The 24,466-nt window shown below is 40.6% G+C and overlaps 1 protein-coding gene across 1 annotated transcript in view; it reads right to left on the minus strand.

The window, feature by feature from the left end:
• Window positions 1–24,466, minus strand: part of LOC149464702 (zinc finger protein 277-like) — a 110,306-nt gene that overhangs the window by 16,690 nt on the left and 69,150 nt on the right. Inside the window, exons 5-10 of the mRNA XM_089673953.1 lie at window positions 16,125–16,216; window positions 11,212–11,322; window positions 9,685–9,817; window positions 6,210–6,277; window positions 5,845–5,941; window positions 2,136–2,178 (exon numbers count right to left, since the gene is read on the minus strand). Of these exons, the coding sequence (XP_089530079.1) occupies window positions 2,136–2,178; window positions 5,845–5,941; window positions 6,210–6,277; window positions 9,685–9,817; window positions 11,212–11,322; window positions 16,125–16,216 (544 nt within the window). The remainder of the gene's footprint in view (window positions 1–2,135; window positions 2,179–5,844; window positions 5,942–6,209; window positions 6,278–9,684; window positions 9,818–11,211; window positions 11,323–16,124; window positions 16,217–24,466) is intronic.

The raw sequence follows: 24,466 nt of genomic DNA on the forward strand, positions 1-24,466 counted from the left end.
CAAACTCATGTGCTAGTGAGTCAGCAAAGACCATATTTGTTGAAAAGAGCGATGGGTAAAAACTATGAAAAGAAGAAAAAACTATAAAACTTGCCTCTGGAGCTCTATGTTTATAGGACAGTCATAGGAGATCCTTATAAAGCAAGCTTCTCAACATGTATAATTATGTTGTAATTTGGAGAACAGATTTGCCATGAATTCCTGGTACCTCTGCCCAGAAGAGCAGCAAAGCTCCATATGCACAGTATTTTCAAAAGATAGACAGAAAACTGCAGTTTTCCAGTACTTGGGTATTAATGCTTTGGAAGCATTATTAAGGCAAGCAGTAGGTTTTCTAAACACAGGCATAAAGACATATTTGTATATTTACGGACTATGTCAATCGCACAGTATACAAAGGGGACGTTTTTCCTACTATTTACGGAGTGGAGCCTTTATAAAGAGAATTTATTGCCCCCAACTGGTACTTTCTCTAAGACATGAGCCAAGAAGTTATCTAAAATCATACAATTTTTTCATCCAATATGAAACAACAAAAAGGCCAACCTTCTTCCTAATAGGACTGAGATTCATTGAGAGATGCATGCATTTATGGATTATTTCCATATATTGCTGGGCAGCACAGTGGCTAAATGGTTAGCACTTTCGCCTGACAGTACTCGGGTCATTGGTTCGAATCCTAGCCATGGCACCACCAGCCTGGAGTTTGCATGTTCTCCCTGTGCCTGCGTGGGTTTCCTCCAGACACTCCGGTTTCCTCCCACACTCCAAAGACATGCTGGTAGGTTAATTGGACCCTGTCTAAATTGTCCCTAGTATGTGTATGTATGAATGTGAGTTAGGGACCTTAGATTGTACACCCCTTGAGGGTTAGGGACTGATGTGAATGTACAATATATATGTAAAGCGCTGCGTAAATTGACGGCGCTATATAAGTACCTGAAATAAATAAAATAAATTTCCATTTACCATGCAGCCAAGGCCCATATGAGGTATAAATGGAAATATCCTCCTGCGCTTAGTATGGGTAAGTCCCTATCCTAACAGCTGCTAACACTCTGCCTTAACCAATAAGTATTAAAGTATCAAAACCAAAAATAGTGAAGCGCTAAAATGAATCCCTAAATACACACATAGTGCATATAATATTAAGTGAAAACCATAACTCATAAATAAATTATATCCGTGACATAAAAAAATATCAATATAAAACAAAATATATAAGGAAAAACTTTTCCTTGCCCTTAAATTAATTCTTCAAATCAAACATTAATAAAAAATAAAATATAAAAAATCCATAATATTGCGAATAAACAGTGATGAAAAAAAAAATATATATAAAAAACTGTTAATTAACATATATATATATATTTGTGATTATTTCTAATAATAAATGTGACAACCTAACAGAATAAAAAATATAAAAAAATGTGAATCTCAATCAAATGTACGTGATTATTGTGAAAAAACCATATATTAAACTATTACATAAAAAAATCACTAAAACTTGTGATATTTCAAATATGAAAAAGTGTCCATAAATGAACAAACACAGTCCATGCAGTAAGGTGAAAACGACACTCAGTGTTCTTCACTTCTAGTGCTCATAAAAAAGAAAGGGAAGAAATCCTCCAATGGCAGCAATGCCTGCTCACCTCCCCAACTCGACCCGCAAAGGGCCACAAGGCTATAACTCTCCTCCAGAAAATCGTTTGCTTCCAAGCAGCTCAGTAAGGAATCACAGGACCTCCTCTCCACCTCCTCTCAAACGTCATATAGGACACAAACAGAGCTTCCCATAGTGTAATACCATTTGTTTATTTAAGACACTCCATATAACAAACTGTTTCCACTCACATGCGTTTGGTTAATAAAATGCAGTCCTCCTCATTCCCTGGGTGCATTCACATGTAAAGAGGGAAACCAATATGGTCGCTGTGCTCGGACATCCGTCCCCACGTGACCGGAAATGATGTGTCTCTGGGCTGGCTGGTATTACACTATGGGAAGGAGGTGGAGAGGAGGTCCTGTGATTCCTTACTGAGCTGCTTGGAACCATATGAGGTATAATTCAACTTTCTTCTTTATGAGGAAATGAAATTGTGGAGTGAAATTATTTTATTTATTTTACTTACCTAGTTCTACTTTTATTTTCTGAAGATCAAAATGGTGAATATCCTAAATGAAGTTAAAAATACATATATTTGTTTAGCTGTATTATTTCATTGATTTTTGCATACATGTAGACAGTGATGATGATTTACCAAAATTGGAGACTGCAAAATCAGGTGCAAGCTGAATTTAGAAGTTGATTGCACATCAGATTTTGCACTCTTCAGTTTTAGTAAATGAACCCCAGTGATTCATCAATTCATATTTTCATCCCACCAATAAACGTGTTTAAGGTTAGTTTTTAGGCAAACTGGTTATTGTCCTATATGAATACAAAACTATTTATGTTTACATTTTAGATTAGCATTTTTTTTAGTTCCTTGATTTGCTAAAGGCAAATTCACTGTGCACTTTTGCAAGTGGAATTGCATTCCTTTTCACGAGAGCTTAGTATATATGGTGAAGTTTGGGTGTTCTTTACAAAGCTTCATTTTACAAAGAATACCCAATAATGTGCAAGGAAAAACAAAAAAAAACAGCATTTTTGCTTGCACATGATTGGATGATGGAAATCAACACAACGCCACCTCATTCACTAAGATGGAGAAAAAAAGTGCAACAAAATCAACCCCAGTGATTCAAACAAAATACTTTTTACATCCCTTAACCATGTACAGGAATGTCACAAAAGGGTTGCTCTCGCGTTTAAGAAACAGAAAACCTTTTTTGTGTGATCCACAGATTTAATTCCTAGGGACTTGCTAGAAACCCTGAATGTTATTGATAGACATATTTAAGTGTTGTTGCGGGTAACAGGATGTGAGAAAAGCCAGAGCTGCCTATTAGTGCAGTAGAGAAGCAATAGTTCACATTTATTAAAGCTATAACTGAATGTCAGGTTCAAATATAAATATAATAACTCAATTATTCTATTAAGATCCAACTCATTCATACTTATGTTAGTACTGTTAATAATTAGATATTAGATATTAGGTTAAGGAAAGCTTCTAACACTTAGAATATGGAAAATTCAACAGTTAAATGTAACAGAAAGCTCTGGATTTGTGGTGGTAAGGAAATGTTCTTTTTGTTTTTACTTTGCACAATATTTTGTTTAGTTAACTTGATGGAATATGTTAAAGGTTGTTTAATAATTTTGGTATGAACTGCATATCACAGGCAGCCAGAACTATGATACAGAATGCTAAACTGTACCATCCAGTAAAGAGGTGTTGTTTCTACTGTAGGATGAGATACTGGATAATGCAACTTTCACTTGCCCAAGTAGGATTTCAAAGGTCCGGGTGGATGGCAAGGTGCCAGTCACCTTAGATCCTGAAATTGCGCATCCCCAGATGGTGTATGAAAAATGGCAGTGTGTCCTAGGTTAATAAACAGCACCCTGCACTCTACCTATGCCACCACTATCAGGCTGTGATCTCCTGTCCAACGCTACCTGCTTAGTTATGGCAGTGACATCAACCAGCCAGTAAAAGAGCAGAGTAGTACATGGAACCTATACAGTATATGCTGTAGGTAAATAAACAGTGAACACGAACGCTAGAGGTTTTTGAACATCAATGCTGGGGCATGTTTTACTCCAATTGATCACCAATGCCAGGGGATCATTTTCAGCTTTCATGTATAAAAGTGTCAAACAACAACAAAGAAAAATTCCCAGCTCAGCTTATCCACCAGCCTGCAACCAACCAAATTGTCCTGTCTAACAGTTCACATTAAAAACAGGGGTTTAGTTTGCACACATTTGCAAATACACGTGTATGCTGCAGAGCCTCCTCATGGCACCCCAGTATTCTGCAGTTCCTAACTCTAAAAAAGTTTGAAAGCCTCCATGTCTAACAATGGATATTTTGAGGGCAAGTAATCCTGGAGGGAGCCCACCCCTCCTTAAAAAGGCACAGGGACACACTGCATATAGCACAAATGTCAGCAAAGGTGTCCAGTGCGTCCCCTCACCAATACACCAACAGTACAAACAGCAACTGCTCCAACCTGTAACTGGCCTTTGCAGCAAGGAGCACATGTGTTGCCGTTCCATGTGCTCCTTGCTGCAAAGGCCAGCTACAAGTTGGGGTAGTTGCTGTTTGTTTGTACTGCTGGTATATTGGTGAGGGGACGCACTGGACACCTTTGCTGCCGTTGTGCTATATTCTGGGTGTCCAGTGTGTCCCTGTGCCTTTAAGGAGGGGTGGGCTCCCTCCAGGCTTACCTAAATCTATCCATTATTATACATGTGCTTTTACTATGGAGGCTCTCAAAAGTTAGAGAGTTAGGAACTGCAGAATACTGGAGTGCCATGAACAGGCTCTACAGCTTATGCATGTATTTGCAAATGTGTGCAAACTAAACCCGTTTTTAAAGTGAACTGTTACACAGGACAACTCGGTTGGTTGCAGGCTGGTAAGTTGAGCTGGAAATTTGTCTTTATTGTTGTCTGACATGCGTCGCCCTTCCATGTGCTCCTTGCTGCAGAAGCCAGTTATAGGTTGGGTTTCTCCCCTTGTGACAGCAATAAAGATCATTAAAAAATAAAGTGTTAGAAAAAAAATGAAAAAATAATAAAACTGCAAATAATTAACAAAAAAAAAAATCTAAAAGCACCCCTGTCACATATACATTTAAATGCAAATACTCACGTAGATCATGCACTTGTATGTAAACTGTGACTGTGCCACACCATGAAGGCCATAATTCATGGTTAACTCTAAAACTGTAAAGGCTTTTTAAGTGCTACCCATTGACAATTTTGGATATTGTAGTTTTCACTGGAGTCCACAATTTTAAGGCTGGACATGTTTGGTATTTACTTGACACAACCTCATATTTTATACTTATTTTAGTGTTTTTTTTCCCCTGAAAATATGAAATTGATAAACAGTTGCCCAAATATTGCGCAACATTTTATTTTACAGGGTTTCTTTCATAAAAAAAAAATGTTTGGGAGTTTAAAGTCATTTTCTACACAAATTACAGAAAAATGAAAGCATTGTACTGGTAAAAAAATTGTTAAACACCCCCTAAAATCATGGGGACATTTCAGCACACTAGTAGGTTGCAGCAAATACTTTAGGCCCCACCTTTTTTATTTGCCCTAGTCCAGGGGTTAAAATTTCGAGTCCAGACCTACTAGCCAGTCACAAAACTTACTCTCCACCAGTTGCCCCAAGCAACCTTGTCCAGGTCAGCCCCCAAGCCTCGCCCCGCCCCCCCCCCAACCACGCCCCTTTAAAGCCAATGAAATTAAATTTTTCTTTAGAATAAAGAGTTCAAAATATAAAACTGTACACAGTAATGTATATCCCAGCTCCCCTGTACTCCATTATAGTGATATGACATGTATACAGTAATGTATATCCCAGCTCCCCTGTACTCCATTATAGTGATATGACATGTTGTATACAGTACTTACTCCTAGTCCCTCCGAGTCCCCCGCGGTGGTGGAGAGGGTGTCTCGTCTCAGCGGAGGAGAGCGGACCTCTCCTGCACCTGTCCCCTCAGCGGTGGTGCCGCAAAAGCCAGAAACCGGAAGTTGTAAGCCGGAACTCGGCTTCACAATGAGGCTTGGAGCGCAGGTGCAGTCGCTCCATGCTTCATCTGTGCTCGCTGCTTGCCACAGAGGAATTTCTCCTCGTATTTGGCAAGCGGGCGCGCGGCTTTTTCAAGCCCTGCCCTAGTCCCTCTATTCTCTCAAGACACCCCTGGGATACATACCTTCATGTGGCAAAGTAATTTTTCATTTGTATCTGCTTGCTTGTCACAAAACAGGCATACAGCAAAAACAGGAAGCTCCTCCCAGTCAGACCAGTCCCTGGTAAAAATTTGCAGATTGTAAACACTTTTATAATAGAACAGTGACTATGTTAAAAAAAAGATACATTTAGTTTATAGACGTTGAAAGCTGTAGGCACCCAGAACAATTAAGGGGAAATCATCCCAATGGGCACAAAGATTGAAAAATAAACCTGACTAAACGGTTTAACCCTCACCCCTTCTTTCCAAACCAAAAACATCATGGCTGAGTTGGACTTTAAATAATTTTCAAATAAAAAAATAAATAAAACAAAATTTCCCCATACTCTTCATTGTTGTCTCTAAATTCCCGATCATCTTCTGATTGAACAGTCTCCCAGTTCTTCCCTAGTTCCTTAAAGAAAAAAAAAAAAAGTTACGTTTTAATTTCTAAATATTTATTGAGTAGTTTCATGGCAACAGTATCAAAACAATAATCACAAATAACTAACAACTTAAAGTGGTCTGACCACAGAAGCAGTTAGAAGACTTCGCCACCTGCTTTGGCTTTAGACTGATAATGCAGTGCTGAGAATTTAAACCTGGCAATTTAGGGTTAAGGAGTAAATATTGGAGGAGAGAGAGTTAAATGTAAAAGCTTAACTTTAGGTGTTCAGTTAAACATTCAAGTGCTACTCTGCTCACCTGTTTCAGGGTTTACAACATGCCTGCTACATTTCTACACACATTGTAAATCTTTCCCAATAGCAAGTAGACTGTGGACCAATGTGTACCAAATGACGTACACAATTCTAGAGCATCTCTGCATAAGATCTTTTAAATCAGACCAACTGCGCTCAGTGTCCAAATTACTGATAAACGTGTACAGCAGCACTCAAACCACCCAATACCAGAGTACCAAATAAATATAAACTATGTTTTTGTGCTTTCACTTTAAGCATGTGAAACAAAAAAAACCAACAAACGTATGTTTGCAAACCCCCCCCCCCCCCGTAAATATCAAGTATAGAACATAAAAACGTCCACCATATAGTTCATCACCCAAGATGTGTATATAATGCTGTTAATTCACTCAAAAGCCTTGCATTCTCCCAGGTGAGTTCCACTACCACTGACACACTCAGCCTCTTACCTATGGGTGAGACCTCCAAAATACAGATTTTAAATCGCTCTACAAACTCAGATTTCAGTAACATAACATGGGGAGTAGTAAAACACAGGGTACCTCAGCGGAAACTGCATTCAATCATCCAGTTATCTCCTCTGTTCACAGCACCACAGGGGTCCGGCAAAGATAGGGACAATGTTCATCGTATAATGCAGAGTTTTATTAAAACTTATATTAAAAAGGCTACTCACAAACAAGATGTGCTCAATCGCATCAAACACAGTTACCGCTAACTTAGCCAGCATGATGACGTCAACACAGGCTCTTTCCCAATGCGTTTCATAGTATAGGACATTCTCAAGGGGTCAGTTCATTGTGCTGACAATTTACATTTTTTTAAAAACACAATGAGCTTATGAATGCACCACAGTAATATTGTAAAGGTTTTGGGAACCACAATTGGGCTTAGGGTTCAATGTCTGCTGCTGCTCCTAATTTTGAGATATGGATTGCGTGCACGCCGAAATAATTACACTGACAAATGTCCAGTATAACCACTTTCACATCATCATCTGTTTATTGCGGGCAGTGCTTAACCTTTTATACAAGGAGAACAATAGGGTATACGTCACTATTACGTAAATATAGTCACATTCTAAAAGGCACATTTTGCTTGGCTGAAATATGGGAGAAGTGCAGAAACTTGAGGCCCGTTAGCTCTTCCCTCCCCCTTACATATTCAAGGCCGTAACTGCAAAATCCTCACAGAGCAACGGGAGGGGTTGAGAACATCGCTGAACAAACAAGTTGAGGACTGCAAAGCCCAGCAGACAAAATATATACGCACAACACATATATTTAGAAATATAAAAAAGTATAAAAGTAAATATATATAAAATGTATATTTTAAACAGGAAACCGAATAGGCATTTTACCAAATCCATCACAATATGGCATCTCTGGCAACATGACAGTAAGCTACAGTACCATTTCTGGTATGGGAATGAGGTTCCAAATAGTTTGGAATGACAGTTCAGAAACAGTTAAGCACAACTAGTATAGGGTACCTCACACACAATTAAATTTAAAGTGTGAAAGAAAGAGCCAAACTTAAATAAAATTATACTAAATCAAACACCGCTTTTAAAAGAAAATCTAACCATTGCAGCAGACCCTGCACAGTTGAACATGGAAAGCTTCAAAGATGCTGTAGTCTGGTTTCTAAACAAAAACTCCAACAGTAAAAGGTTATTACCCATCCTAATATAATTATTAAAGGCATAATCAATCAAGGTACATGTTATTGCACGTAAAAGACAACCCAAACAAAAAGAAATCTTTAAACTCTGACAGGCTGGATTAATGCCTTCTCCTTTGCACTTTGGTAGCTTTGTGACAGAATACTCTTTGTTGCTGAATTAATTTTTCAATATAAAACAGTGTCCTTAACTAGCTATTAGGCAGCCTTACCAGTGAAAGGCAGAAATCAATGAGACATTCTGACAATGTTTCTTGTACAGCTCTCCTTAAAGAATGGTTATTTCCAGACTCAGGCCAAGAAGAGTAACATTAGCTGGAGAAGCCATATTTGACATAATTGGCTAGAGGTTTGAACTCGCTGTCTATTCGATGTGACCGCAATTGGTATACACGTAAACTTGCTAATGATCAGAAGCCTCCAGAGACTTCTCACCACACTTTCTTTGAACTGTATTTGCAGACCTTGTAGGACTGAGCAATTCAAAGAGGAAAAAGATTTCAAAACAGACAGTTTGCACAATGCAATGTACTAGTTTTGTTTATGCCATTTCAGCATATAAACTACTTTTGTTTAGATGTCAGTTCAAGCTTTCTATACTACACACAATGAATACTGATTGTGGGGCTGTCTTGAGAGTGTCTCTTAGAAAACTAATATATTGACAATACAGTTTCCTGCATCTTCTTAGCCTACCAAGTTGATATCTCATCAATTGCATCATTACTATATTTTAAACTACATTACCTAAAGTCTCAGGGGGGCTTGCAAATACCTCTTCATTATTACGTATATTGCAGATTATAGGGATAGCCTACATATTCTTTCAGTATCCTTGAAAGGATAAATTTGACTTTCCAGAAAAAATAATAAATGCACATATTTTGGACAAAAAAAATATATGCATTATTTTTTTTTCTGCAGGAGCCTGGGGTGCATTGCACCCCTGATTAGTGGATCAGGGGTGTAATGTCAGGCTTCTGCAGACAAGCCCAGAAGTTTTTTGACCATACCTCCATACAGGCTGTCTGTTTGAAAGCAGGGCTTGTGAATGGATGAGAAGAGTGCTCATCAGTGCCCTCACAGGTCATTTAGAACTACAAGCCATCAGCCACGGTGGCTGAAAATACTTTTAGCTCAGTCATTCATGATAAACTGTGAATGAATGACCCAACTGTGCGCGGAGCTCCTCACAGCCACACTTTTCATAAAGTGACATTGGGTGTGGGAAGAAGATCCCCTGCCTTCTGTCACAGCGAGAGGGGTAATTGGGGGGACTGGCGGCAGAAGCTGGAACATGTTACTTGATCCACCCTCAATACGTATGGAACATGTAACATGTTCCAAAAGGTGAACTTAGTCTTTAAGAGTAAGAAATATTTATTGATAAGATGTTAATGTTTGAATATTATTTGTACAACATTTACAGACTTACCAAATAGTTGATTATATAGAATCGATCGTACTCCTGGTTCTGCGCTTTGATTTTGCGATGTTGTTTTTTTCTCATATGGTCCTTTAGAGTACTTTTGTTTCTAAATATTTTTTCACAATATAAACACTGCAAACTAAGAAAATAAAATGGGATAAAAGGAATATATTAACATAAAGGACTAACAAAATACATATATATATATATTTTTTTTTTTTTCATTAAAGTATTATTTAATCCCCACAGTTTTTTAGCTTAACACATTCTGGGGAAATTAATAAAGCCCTACAAACATTTTTCTAGCACTCTGACCCTTTACAATGGCCTGCGCCAGACTTATAAATTCCTGCCGCTCATTTAGGTAACTTTACTGAAACATGCTGAAAATGCAGGTAGTTCTTGAAAGTACCACTTTTACAAAAGAAGTGCTAATATGGGTGGCTTTAGTTAAATTACAACTTAACATTGTTAAAATATTATACATATTACACACTTTAAGCTCGTTTACATTTGTGGCGCCCTCTGAAGAAGAATCCTCAGTGGATAACTCTTCTGAGGGAGTTTGAAAGGTGGTGAAGAGGTGTTATGTTGCCATCTCTCTGCCCATTTCAACCCCTAAAAACCAACACCACTGCACATTACAGTACTGTCTGCGGAACAGGACTGGGGGGGGGGGGGATGGGTCGTTTTTGCCCCACCATGATGCAAAGTATCAAAGTTGCAGCATGTGTATTCCCCCATCCACTGCCTTTGCAGCTTATGGGGGTAGCGGCTAGGAGGGTTGGGACAGTAAAAACGCTATTTAACTGCATGTGTTTACACCCCAACCCCACCCCCTATTTCCCAGTCGCAAGTGTAAACAAGGCCTTACTCTATGTTATACATATAGTCTCTTTTTTTCACATTAAAGTAGTTGTAAAGGCTCAAGGTTTTTTTTACCGTCATGCATTCTATGCATAAAGGTAAAAAACCTTGTGTGTGCAGAAGTCCCCCCAGCCCTCCTAATACTTACCCGAGTCCTATCGAGATCAAGCTATGTGCATGAGAACCTTGGCTGTCCAAGGTCTATGCCTCCTCATTGGCTGAGACAGAAGTGGGAGCCAAAGGGGGCGAGGCCGAGCCGCTGCTCCGTGTGACTGGACACACAGAGCAGCAGCTTGGGAGTGTGCCTACTCGGGTGCCCGCATAGCAAGCTGCTTGCTATGGGGGCACCCGACAGGAAGGAGGAGCCAGGAGCGCTGGCGGGGGACCTGAGAAGAAGAGGATCCAGGCTGTTCTGTGCAAAACCACTGCACAGAGCAGGCAAGTATTTAGTATCGTTTTAGGTCTGTCCACGTTGCAACTAAATCAAAGAAAAGTGGTGACACAAGGGAACATTTTAGAAGGAAGAGTGAAACTCCTAGGAAGGCACAGAGCTGAGGGTTTTTTGCTGCAGGAGTAAACAAGTTACAGAAAGCCCCATAAAGCTCCGACCAATAAGAACTGAAGCATTATAATAAACATTATAATTGATTCAAGTATTGCACTTACTTGTCCAATTTTCTCTGTAACACATCTAGAAACTCATTGCAATATACAAGATTATCTGGCAGTCCAACATTGAATGAGTGCTCTTCTTTCATGTGTTTAAAAAGAATAGATCTGCAAGGAAACAAATTTATCACTTTGGTAATTGATTAGGATTTCTGACTTACCTGTAAGAATCCCTTTTCTTGGATGACAGTACAGAACAAAAAAAAAAAAAAAAAAAAAAAAAAGACACCTTTAAATCTTGATCATGGGACGTCAGAGATCTCTTTGGGGTGCTTTTAAGAAAGCCAAAGAGAAGACAGGATGATGTCCTGAATAAAGTGGGAGGAAACCACACTAGGGAGAAGGGTAAGACTATGAGACTCGAGGCTTCAATACCACAATGTCTTTAAGAACAAGGAAGGAGTTCTTTACAGGATAAGTCTGCTACTTCTTAGAGAACCATCTCATGGATGTGATAGCCACAAGAAAAATTACCTTAAGAGCAAGGTTAGCCAAGGGAATATCCCGAATAGTGTCAAAGCAAGGCTTCTGTAAAGCCAACAGGACCACTTTAGGATTCCAAGGCAAGACAGGTCTACAAACCACCCCATAAAAAAAAAGGCCACTGAGGGAATGAGTTGCCAATGGTCTCTGAAAAGGAATGGCCAATGCTCAGACTTGACCCTTCATGGTGTTCAAGGCCAAAAGTTGCTCCAGTCCAAACTGCAGAAAGGACAGAATACGTCCCATGGGGTAATGTTTAGGGTGAAACTTCCCTACCTTAAACTATACAAATTAAGCTCTCCAAGTATGATGACAGACTTTGCAAGAGGTTGATTTCCTAGCTTTAGGCAGCGTAGGAATAATGGCCACACAGAGATCCTAATCTTTCAGGACACAGATTTCAACAGCCGAGCCATCAAAGCCAGTGACTGCAAAGAAGGGTGATAAACAGGTTCTTGAAACAACAGGTTTGATTGGTCCGGAAGTGCACACAGGAGTCGAAGAATGTCTGAGTACCGAGTCCCTTTGGGCCAATTTGCTGCCACCAAAATTACTGGTGTGCCCCCCACCTCAATCATGCAAAGCAGCAGAAAAACAATAAGTAGTGGAGAGAAGATGTACTGTATATCAGGCAGAACTGATCCCAAGGGTCACTAGTGTGTCCACTGCAAAGGCCTTTGGATCGCTGTTCCTAGCCACAAACCTGTCCACCTGGTTGTTGAAGCAGGATCCCAACAGGTCAACATCCAGCATCCCCCAGTGGTGACAGGGTCAAGAATCCATTTCCTTGCATCTAGGAGCCAACAGCCAAGAAAGTCTGCTATCAGTTGTCTACTTCAGGAATGTGGACTGTGTATAAGCCTGGATTGTGCATTTCATCCCAAGTCAGAATTGGGTCCATTTCTTGAAGTGCACAGTGGCTTCTGTTGCTGCCCTAAAGATTAAATGTAAGCCATGGCTGAGGCTTTGTCTGACTGAACTCTCCTTGGTTCCCCCTGAAGCTGGTTGGTCCTGTGCAGCAGGGATAGGTGGGTGACCTTTCTTGCAAGAAAGTTGATGGAAAGTTTGAACAACCTCGATGACCATGTCTTTTTGGATTGTTTTCATCTCCAGGACAGCTCCCCAGTCCTACAGGCTGGCATTTGTCATGAGAACTGTTTAGGTTTATGGGAGAAGGGACTTCCCCTGATTCTAGTGCAGGGATGGTCTGCCACCAGGTCAGAGTTATCCTGGCTTTGGGACATAAACACATGTGCCTGCCCACTAGAGACTGAGGGAGCCTTGTCCCAAGCAGTCAGCACATTGAGCTGCAAAAGCCTGGAGTTGTTACAGACCATACTGGCACATGCTAGGCCATGGCTGCGACAAACTTAAAGTACTGCAGCAGCCCTGTCACACACTGCTCCCCTGGGTGAAAGTGCTCCCGCCGCCCATCCCCCTTATGTCCAAGGCAGGAGCTTGGTGTCCAGGGACTACCCCCAGGCTTTGGGGGTGCTGCTACATGTGAGATGGTGGGGGGTGGGATGGGGTGGAGGTAGAGGCCCTTATAGGGGAAGGTGCAAAGCTCCCGAATCAATATCTTCCCAAGGGAACGACCACTAGGTGGAAATTCCCTGCTTTGCCCACTTCGCAGAGAATCTTCAGGGACTGGAACCACCAGGATTCAAATTCCCTCTATCCTGGACTTGTAGAGCACTCTGCAGCTAACCACACTACATTGTACGGATTTGATGAAGGACAACGCTAAACACAGAGTCCAGTGCCAGAGACATCTTTAGAGGTCTGCCTCTCATCTTACATGTGGTGAGGTCGAGGTATGGCCCAAGGCGCTGCTATGGATGACCAATCCGGAAACTGCAATCTTATTGCCACAGTGTTGTTGATGCCTGAATCCTTCAATTTTCCAGTATATTCAGAATAATAAGCCACAAGCTCAAAACTTGTAGAAAGAGGTTGTTCATTACCCAGGGGCAACAGCAAAAACATGCTGATTGCTGAGCACAGGAGGGGTTATATAGGCTGTCCTAACACCTTTGCTTGCCAGTGTCCTCACCTAAAGGTCACAGCATATAACCCATGATGAAGATTTAAAGGAGCCTACATCCTGTACCGTACAATTATGAATAGGGAAGTACTGCCCAAAACAGCTGTGATATCTTACATTGTACATTAAGGTTTTTTGCAGGTCTATTTTCAATAACAGATCTAAAAATAGGGGGCTTATGGCTCACCTTAAGATAGTGGGCAGAGCCATGCAAACCATTCCTTTATGCCCCTAACACCAATCTGCACATACAGATCCAATCAGCTTTAAACAGCTGTATGAACTTTGGAATAAACATCTTGATAGTATTAGTCAGTATCTGTACTATAATTCCTGGCTGTGTAGATTGGCCATATGAGCATAAAGGAAAGTTTTGTAAGGAGCCCTACTCTCCACCTCAAGTGGCAGATAATTTTTTTGCTACTTTTTTTTTCCTTTATCGTGTTTCACTATTTTTACTTAGATGGTCTGTAAAATACTCCAAACTATACAGGTGAAACTCAAAAACTTAGAATATCGTGCAAAAGTTCATTTATTTCAGTAATGCAACTTAAAAGGTGAAACTAATATATGAGATAGACTCATGACATGCAAAGCAAGATAATTCAAGCTGTGATTTGTCATAATTGTTATGATTATGGCTTACAGCTCATGAAACCCCAAATCCACAATCTCAGAAAATTAGAATATTGTGAAAAGGTGCAATATTCTAGGCTCAAAGTGTCCCACTCTGATCAGCTAATTAAGCCATAACACCTGCAAAGGGTTCCTGAGCCTTTAAATGGTCTCTCAGTCTGGTTCAGTAGGAATCACAATCATAGGAAAGACTGCTGACCTGACAGTTGTGCAGAAAACCATCATTGACACCCTCCATAAGGAGGGAAAGCCTCAAAAGGTAATTGCAAAAGAAGTTGGATGTTTCCAAAGTGCTGTATCAAAGCACATTAACAAGAAAGTTATGTGGAAGGGAAAAGTGTGAAAGAAAAAGGTGCACAAGCAGCAGGGATGACCACAGCCTGGAGAGGATTGCTCCTGTTAACGCTTGCTGGAGGCTGCCATTTTGCTGAAGCCTAGTGCCCATGAGCAACAGTAAATCTTTAGGCTGTCAGCAGATTAGCCTCTACATTTTTGGCACAGTGCCTAAAAATAGAGAGCAACTGAGCATGTGCACAGCAGGGAGAGACAGTGTATTACTGGATTTTAAACAGTATAGGCACTTATTTTTTAATGTTTCGCATAGCTATAGCTGCAAAAGGGGACAGCCTGAAGTGATCTAGCAGGACTTCATTTTCTTACTAAAGTTCCACTTTAAATTCAGATACAGCCAGCTAACTAGCAAAAGGAGACAGATAATAGCAGTTCTCATAGTTCTTTTAATGATAGAGTTCCTTTAAGTGCAGGAAAACTCCATTTGGTACAAAAAAAAAAAAAAAAAAAAAAAAGATACCGTAATTCTATCAAAATAAATAAAAATATCAGGTGACTGATGATTAATGCACACGGTTATTCTAATGAGACAATTCCCTGGTATTCTTGCTTTTCCATGCTGTACAAAAATCTGGGCAGACTGTGCTTGCAGCAGGAAACGCAGCAACACCCCTTCTAAGCTTTCAGAGAACTAAAAATTACAGCAAAATAGCTCAAAAGAAAGACCCTTATCTCCGTTTAAAGAATTTTGCCCTAAGTCATTTCTAAAAGATTCAGTATGCTGAAGTCTCAAGGGACAGGCAATGTTACTTATTGTCGAGAATTTTCATTAGTATGTAAAAGTGAAAAACAAAATAGGTTGATAGTAAAAAAAAAAAAAAAAAAAAAAAAAAACCTATTCCCCAGGCATAGAACATCAATAAGTATTTCTCATAAAAACAGTACTTAATACATAAAAAAAAAAAAAAGCAAAGCATAAATTAATCCTACATAAAACTATTTTCATGTGTGCAAACGCCGATTATAGTGTGGCGACAATTATTTTTTTTGCCATGGGATATGTACGGCTGAAAGTTTATCTTTAGATGGGTGGTCAGGGGTGCTAAAACCATGGCTCAACTACCTACTTTTACTGTCCCCTGGTGCCCATGTGAATCAGGCCTAGAAAGCAGTAAAGTCATTGCAAAGCTATGTTTAGGAGCCATGGTAATATTACAGTGTAGTTAATGGTCCAATAACATGAAATTCCAAGCACTGTAAATGCATTGATGCCTCTATTTTCTTCTTACCTTTATTTTTGTTGGTGGTACAATTATTTGAAATAATAAAGCCTTTCAAAATTTTGGAAGCAATGCATAAAACAATTAAGTTTATGAAATTCCAGGTTCTAGTAAACAATACACTCCTATTAGCTAGGAATGCAAAAAGATCACAATAGGGAATAAATAAAACAAACCTGTTTCCTTTAAATTCTTCATCACAAAACATGCAGAGCCTCTGAAAGCTTGTATCTGATCTCTCACACTGCTGCTGTTCCAAAATGATTCTCTGTTAAATTATACAAACATAAATGTATTATGGCAGATGACAATAAAATTTATGAAACTGCACGGTTATGTGCTTTCAGTGACATTTATTGCTTATAATGTCTTGCTGTAACATGTGTAAGATATGCCTAATAGTCCTTTAAAGCAATACAACCTGAATCTGAAAAGATGCATATCAAAGTAGATGTGAATCCTTACTAGATAAGTATCCAAGGGAATATTTATAAATTCACCAAACATTCACTGCAGGTGAAACTACTATCTGCATGGGTTTTAAAATGATGGTGACTGATTTACCACCAGTGAATGTTTGGGCTACCCAACTGCAAGGAAGGATTATTGTTATCCCTGGAGCTCAGGTTTAAATGTGGAAAAAGGTATAAGGTTTACTTGATTTGGAATGCATCTGTCTCATCCTAGAGTTAAGTCAACGCTAGAAGATCGGCCAGTATCACATAGTCTCCCCTGGCCCCTTGTTCCTATTCCTAAACAAAATGGATGGTCACATTCTAAACAACACAGGGTAGAGAAGCATTTTGTCCTTTAACCAGTCCTGGACATTGTGTGTGATGTATGTGCTCTAAAGCCCTGACCCTCTCTTAAAGCAGAGCTCCACCTAAAAGGGGACATTCAGCTTTAAGAACTCATCCCCCATGAAAAATTGGCACCTTTGGGGAGCGGATACCTGACTTTGATAGGTACCCACTCCCACCTCCACTCTGACCATCTAGGTAATTGGAAGGTCTCCTGTGGGACCATTCACAATGCACAGCACTAATCGCACATGTGCATCGGTCACCCAGCTGTGAAGCCGCAAGCTGTCACAGCCGGGTGCCCACAGTTAAGATGCCAGCACCAGGGAGAAAGGACGGCCAGTGAAGCTGGCTGGCGTGAGCACACCACTAGATCCTGGGACAGGTGAGTGGCTGTTTTTTAAAAGTCAGTAGCTACAGTTTTTGTAGCTACTGACGTATTTTTTCACAGGAGACTTGAGCTCCGCTTTAAGCTGCACTTGTTGGCAAAAAGCAGCTAAAACACTGATGAGAAGCTCAAATCAAGAAATACAATGCAGCACCATTTTGTAACACTAGTGACCTTTCGATCTGCATATGATTTAAGTTAAAGTGTTACTAAACCCAGGACCCTGCATTCACTATATCTGACCTCCCACAGTACATAGAACATGGAAATGCAATTATTTAAATGTAAATATAAACTGCTAAATACCTTTTCTCATCAGCAGTTAGAGCAGTCTTGTGACTTCAGCAGACCACTGGTTAGAGCACAGGTTAAAACTTGTAGGAGGAGTTTTATTTCTGCTGTAGGAGGACCCTCTGTCTGGACAGTGCTGATTGGCCCTGTGCTGATCACATGCACTCTCCCAAAGAAAAAAAAAAAACCCTCTAGCAATACACACCAAACTGAGCATGTGACTACAGGTTCAGTCTGTCTTATCAAGTGGACATTTCAACAAGAGGAGGGGCAGAGAAAACAGGACCAAACAGCCTTTTTACAGAATGCAGAGGATTAACCCCTTAGGTTCTGCAATGAGTATACCAAGCATGCTTTACTGCATATACAGATTGATTTTACTGTTGTGGGTTTAGCAACACATTAAAGCAACTTTACAAGCAAGAATAAAAACTACATTCTGTTCTACAGGATTTGGGAAAATGCAAACTTCCTCTAAGGTAGTGTGCTTCTGCTATCATTTACAGCCTCTGGAGAATGCATCTTGTTAAATACCACAATTCATCATTCCTATAAGATGACACTACAATGTATTTAGAGTGAGCAACGATTTAGCCCTATTGTGTTTTAGAGGACAATCATAGTTTTAGCACTGCAGTTATAACAGTTAAAAAAAAAAAACAACAAACAAACAAACCAGTCTATGTGACTACCACAGACCAAGACTACAATATAAAAAACTTATAAAGAAATTCAATAAAACCACTCTCCTAAAATGTACTATTATTAAAGAAATAAATGATTATTAAAATCACTCAAGCTGCCAATATCTTAGGAACTACGTAAACATGGATGGTACCCCCTCACAACGAGTAACACACATTTTTTTTTTCCACAAAACCTTAATAATCATCTGAGACCAATTTCCTCCAATTAAAAGAAGAAGTGGATACAAGATGAAACAGGAACAAGTATGTGATGCATGTTATGGCTGCTAGACTTGTCATACATCTTAGAGATGTAGGATGCCTTAGACCAGTGGTCGGCAAGCCGCGGCTCGCGAGCCACATGCGGCTCTTTACCCAGTCTAATGCGGCTCTTCTGTGTGCCGGGCGCCTGCTCCCCTCCCTCCTCTCGGTCGGCCGCTCCCCTGCCTCCTCTCGGTTGGCAGCCCCAAAAGTCCGCGCGGACCTTTTAATCCGGCTTGCGGATGTGGCTGTCAGGATGTGTGTAGGCGGGGCAGCGTGCCGAACGTGAGGGGAGGGGAGCTAGGCTCCTCTCACAGTCCGCCCTGAAGACCCGAACGGCGCGGGAAGACAGCGAGAGGAACGCAAAAGGTAAGTGAATTGACACGGGGGACTTGGCTTACTAGAAGGGGGGGGGGGAATAGTACTGTGGGGGATGAAATACTATATGAGGGATGAATTACTTTATGAGGGATGAAATACTATATGGGGGGATGAAATACTATATAGGGGGATGAAATACTATATGAGGGATGAATTACTATATGAGGGATGAAATACTATATGGGGGGATGAAATACTATATGGGGGGATGAAATACTATATGGGGGGATGAAATACTATATGGGGGGATGAATTACTATATGAGGGATGAAATACTATATGGGGGGATGAAATACTATATGGGGGATGAATTACTATATGAGGGATGAATTACTGTATGAGGGATGAAATACTATATGGGGGGATGAAATACTATATGAGGGGATGAAATACTATATGGGGGGATGAAATACTATATGGGGGATGAAATACTATATGAGGGATGAAATACTATATGAGGGATGAAATACTATATGAGGGATGAATTACTATATGGGGGGATGAAATACTATATGGGGGGATGAAATACTATATGGGGGGATGAAATACTATATGAGGGATGAAATACTATATGGGGGATGAAATACTATATGGGGGATGAAATACTATACGGGGGATGAAATACTATACGGGGGATGAAATACTATACGAGGGATGAAATACTATACGGGGGATGAATTGCTATGGGGGATGAATTACTATATGGGGGATGAATTACTATGGGGGATGAATTACTATATGGAGGATGAATTACTATATGGGGGATGAATTACTATATGGGGGATGAATTACTATGGGGGATGAATTACACTATGGGGGATGAATTACACTATGGGGGATGAATTACTATATGGGGGATGAATTACTATGGGGGATGAATTACTATATGGGAGATGTATTTTCAGTTTTAAAAATGTGGCTCTCAAAATAAATTTCAATCATGGTTTTGGCGAGATTTGGCTCAGTTGAAAAAAAAGGTTGCCCACCACTGCCTTAGACAGTCCTCACTTCCTACTACAGACTGGAATGCCTGATTCAGGGTCCTTTCACACGGGTGTTCCATTTGTTTTATCAGTTCCATCACATTTTTTCAAAGAAAAAACGGATTCAGTCTACATTCGTTTTTTCATCCACTACCGATGCAAAAACTGATTGCCTGTTTACATCAGTTTTTTGTCCGTTCTGGTTTTTTAATGGAACAAAAATAGGGCTTTGACTCGTTTAAAAAAACATTGATGATGTTGACAGATAAGGATGATCATCAGTTTACATTTGTTTTTCCACAGAGATGCATTGATGTCTGTTTTTCATCCCCCAATGGATGGATGAAAAATGGACAAATGGAACAGCCGTGTGAAAGAGGCCTTAAGGACGTTTTCTTTAAAACAGGGCGAAAATCAGCTGGGGTAAACCGCTTTTCCACTTGATTTGTAATTACAATATTTTGTGTTTGATCTCAAGGTTTGTGGGTCAGTAAAGTGAAATGTTCTTGCAAATTTTGGGTTAAACAGAACCCTTCAATTTTCATAAAAAATACTCCATTAAATTTTTCCCAAAATAGTGCAGCCTAATCAGACTAAACAACACTGTTACTGATAAGCACATTTCACCATTTTATCAAATAAGTCAACAGCTAAACCCTCCTCTCCATTTCTAACCACTCTCCCTATGCAGCAATGACTGACAAAAAAAAGGCAGAGGTATCTTTGACTTGGGGCCTGTGATTAACAGGCTGGATTGCCCTCTTCTATACTATGCTGGACCAGAGACAATGAGGTGATGTCCAAAGGGGACAAACTGAGGCTGACATTGTTCTCGCCAATTAAGCATCAGTGAGGTACAGTCATGTAAAAAAGTAAGTTCATCCCATGGAAAATGTTGACTTGTTCAACATATTTGAATAGGCATACATTAGATCTTCTAACAGGGTCAACAGATAAAGATAATATTTTTCACATAAAACTAACAAAGGTATATCCATTCTTATAATCTAAAATGAAACTGCAGATTTGTCATGTGGAAAACTTAAGCACACCTGTACATTTACCATCATTCAGATCCATACAATAATCAGGTGTGCCAGATAGAGCTCTTTTTTAGGGAGTATGCAAATCTTATCGTAAAAGGATACGTTCACCTTTCTACATAAAATAAATGCACATTATTTTCAGATAAAAAAATGTGCATTTATTTATTTTTATTTGCAGTGGAAGCCTGTAAAGCATTGCACCAAAGATCAGCAGATCGCTGGTGCCATGCAGGTCTTCTGTAGACCTGTCAGTTTATCTGCTTGGTCGTACATCTTGTACAGGCAAGCTGATACTTCTGACAGGAAGATTCAATGAACTACCATGGCACTTACAGTGCCATGGTAGTTCACTGAGAACCACAAGACAACAGCCGTTAAGGCTGCTGGGACCTGGGAGTCCATTAATTCACAGAACACTGAATGAAAGACGTAGCCATGTGAGCGGAGACCTGCACGGCTGTGCTGGTTTTTTAAACAGCGACAGCTAGTACAGGGAAATTCTCCCTGTACTTCTGTCACAGGTAGGAAGGAGATCTGGCAGCAGCTGCAGGATCGGGAACATGTTACATGCTCCACCCTAAAAGCGGGTGGAACATGTAACATGTTCCCAAAGATGAACTTATCCTTTAAGTATCTCTTCGCTATTTATGTTTGTGGTGTCATAATGCAAAGATTAAAAGAGCTCTTTTAGGCCCTTACAGAAAGTTGTGTATGCCTACGTCTTTATCAAGGGCGTAAAAAAGATCAAATAATTTTAAGTCAATTCTTGATCTTAGGTACCGTATATACTCGAGTATAAGCCGACCCGAATATAAGCCGAGGTACCTAATTTTACCACAAAAAACTGGGAAAAACTATTGACTCGAGTATAAGCCGAGGGTGGGAACACCAGTGGGAAGAATCGTGCCTCATCATTGCTGTCAGTGGGAGGAATAGTGCCCCATCATTGGTGTCAGTGGGAGGAATAGTGCCCCATCATTGGTGTCAGTGGGAGGAATAGCGCCCCATCATTGGTATCAGTGGGGGGAATAGCACCCCATTATTGGTGTCAGTGGAATAGTGCCCCATCATTGGTATCAGTGGGAGGAATAGTGTCCCATCATTGGTGTCAGTGGGAGGAATAGTGTCCCATCATTGGTGTCAGTGGGAGGAATAGTATCCCATCATTGGTGTCAGTGGGGGGGTGGAGGAATAGTGCCCCATCGTTGGTGTCAGTGGGGGGGAGGAAAAGTGCCCCATCGTTGGTGTCAGTGGGGGGGAGGAATAGTATCCCATGATTGGTGTCAGTGGGGGGTGGAATAGTGCCCCATCATTGTTGTCAGTGGGGGGTGGAATAGTGCCCCATCATTGGTGTCAGTGGGGGGGGGGGGGGGAGAATAGTGCCCAATCGTTGGTGTCAGTGGGGGGGGGGGAATAGTGCCCAATCGTTGGTGTCAGTGGGAGGAATAATGCCCCATCATTGGTATCAGTGACACCAATGATGGGGCACTATTCCTCCCACTGACACTTGCTGACCCCTGTTCCAGTATGGTGCTGCTGCAGCCAGCATATGTGGTTGCAGCAGCACCTAAGCACGGCACACTTACCTGCATCTCCTTCACTTGATTTTCGCGGGGCAGCTCAGCTCCGCCTCCTCGCCGGTGATTGGCCGCCTGTGTGCCTTTCCTGAGCTACAGTTCTGGCGGCCAATCACCGGTGAGAAGGCGGAGCCGAGCAGCCGCGCGAACATCCAGTGGACGAACCGAATGAAGGAGCAGCCGCGCTTCCTGGACCGGATCGTCGTGGGACCGGAGCCAGGTAAGAGACAGCAGCCCCCTGCAGACGTTGACTCGAGTATAAGCCGAGGGGGCCGTTTTTCAGCACAAAAAATGTGCTGAAAAACTCGGCTTATACTCGAGTATATACGGTAACTCTTGCAACAATAGATGTCAAAGTGCATGCATCTATAATAAGAAAGACTGTAAAGCATGGTGGTGGAAATATGGTTTGATGCTGCTTTGTTGTTTTAGGGACGGGGCAACTTTCAGTCATAAAGTCAGCTATGAATTCTGCATCATATCAAAGGTAAGCTTGATGAGAATGTGAGGCTGTCTGAAAGTTGAGCTAAAAATATGTGTTTTAGCACAATAATGTTCCAAAGCACACTAGCAAATACACCAAAGAGCTTTTAACACAAAAGGGACAGATGTCACCCAGGGTACACACTGGAACCTGGGGTAAAATTTCTAGTCATAGGTATATTTTAAATATTTGATTATAAAGCAAAACAAAATTGTAGCAGGTAGAAGCTATATCAACTCTATCCAACTACTGCACTGAACCGGTATTTTGTTTTCAGCTCCAAAGAATCAGAATAAAAGGTTCAATTTAAGTTTTACAGGGTAGTTTTAAGGGCAAAAATGTTGTTGTTTGAATAAGGTTAAGTGCAAAAACAGCATTAGAAGGGTTACTCAATAGAGTAAGGTTTAGCTGCGCGTTTCTCAAGCTTTTTACCCCATTTTTTTTTCTTTTTGGAAACCCTTACTAAAACCAGTTCATCCAGGATCAGTTATAAAAATGCCTCTTACATTGGTGGTCAGAATGTCAGTCTTACAGACAGCTAAAAAGATCATTGGTGTCTCGTGTTAACTGGCCCTGGCACTATACAGTCACCATCAGACAGGAGGTCAATCAGCCACAGCTCAAGGAACCCCTGGCAACCTCTGGAACAACCCTAGGGTTCTACAGAACCTTGGTTAAGAATGGCCAGGTTAAATGTTAGGTTCTTGCTAAAGCTACTCAGGCAACTTTATTCTTCAGATTGAAAAACAAGGCAATTGTGAAAGATATAAACTTATACTGGGCATTCTGATGTTGCCCTTTTGCACAGGCCCACTTTTTCATCCATTGCACAGCTCTTCCTGTTCCTTGACTCCATCAATATAATCAGCAGCAGGAGTGAGTGGGGTATGTCTAATTGGCATGTATTTTGTTAATACTGCAACTGCATTTCTTGTGGACTGTTAGGATGGTCCTTCATTGCTCACCATCAAACAAAGCAAGCTGGACAGAGTGCCATTTGCCATAGTATTTTGCAGGCATCATTACAGGAGTCACTGTCAGCACAGCCCCATGTGGCTCTTTAGGTGCAAACCTACCATTCCTAGTGTAAATTTCAGGATTGCAACCACTTGCAGAAAGACTTGGGTGTTGCTTTTTTTTTTTTTTTTTTTTTTACACAACCATCCAATTGTGGCACATATAGGCACAAGCCTACAATACCTGATAAGTTAAAGGGTAGTGGCAGTTAGGCGACATCTTTGTTTGACCTTTCAATGCCAAAAGCCCTACACAGAGAAACAATGCTCTGGAAAACCCAATGGGGGAGATTTACTAAAATTGGAGAGTGCAAAATCTGGTGCAGCTCTGCACAGAAACCAATAACCTTCTAGGTTTTGTTGTCAAATCTTAGAAGTGAGTTGGATACCACACACAGCTGCACCAGATTGAGCGCTCCAGTTTTGCTAAATCTCACCCAATATGTTGTAGCGCTGCATGCAGCTACTGTTATTTGTAGCAGCTTCTGCAGTACAGTTAAGAAAGCCAGAACAACAGCAATGGTTTAATAAAAGGTCAATGGGACTGGTTTATATAAATAGTGAAAAAGATATACAACTGCTGCTCACAGCAACCACTCATTGGG

The sequence above is a fragment of the Staurois parvus genome, unplaced genomic scaffold (genome assembly GCF_062004578.1).
Source record: "Staurois parvus isolate SC_StPar_1 unplaced genomic scaffold, SC_StPar_1.0 ptg000147l, whole genome shotgun sequence".
NCBI classification, from domain to species: domain Eukaryota; kingdom Metazoa; phylum Chordata; class Amphibia; order Anura; family Ranidae; genus Staurois; species Staurois parvus.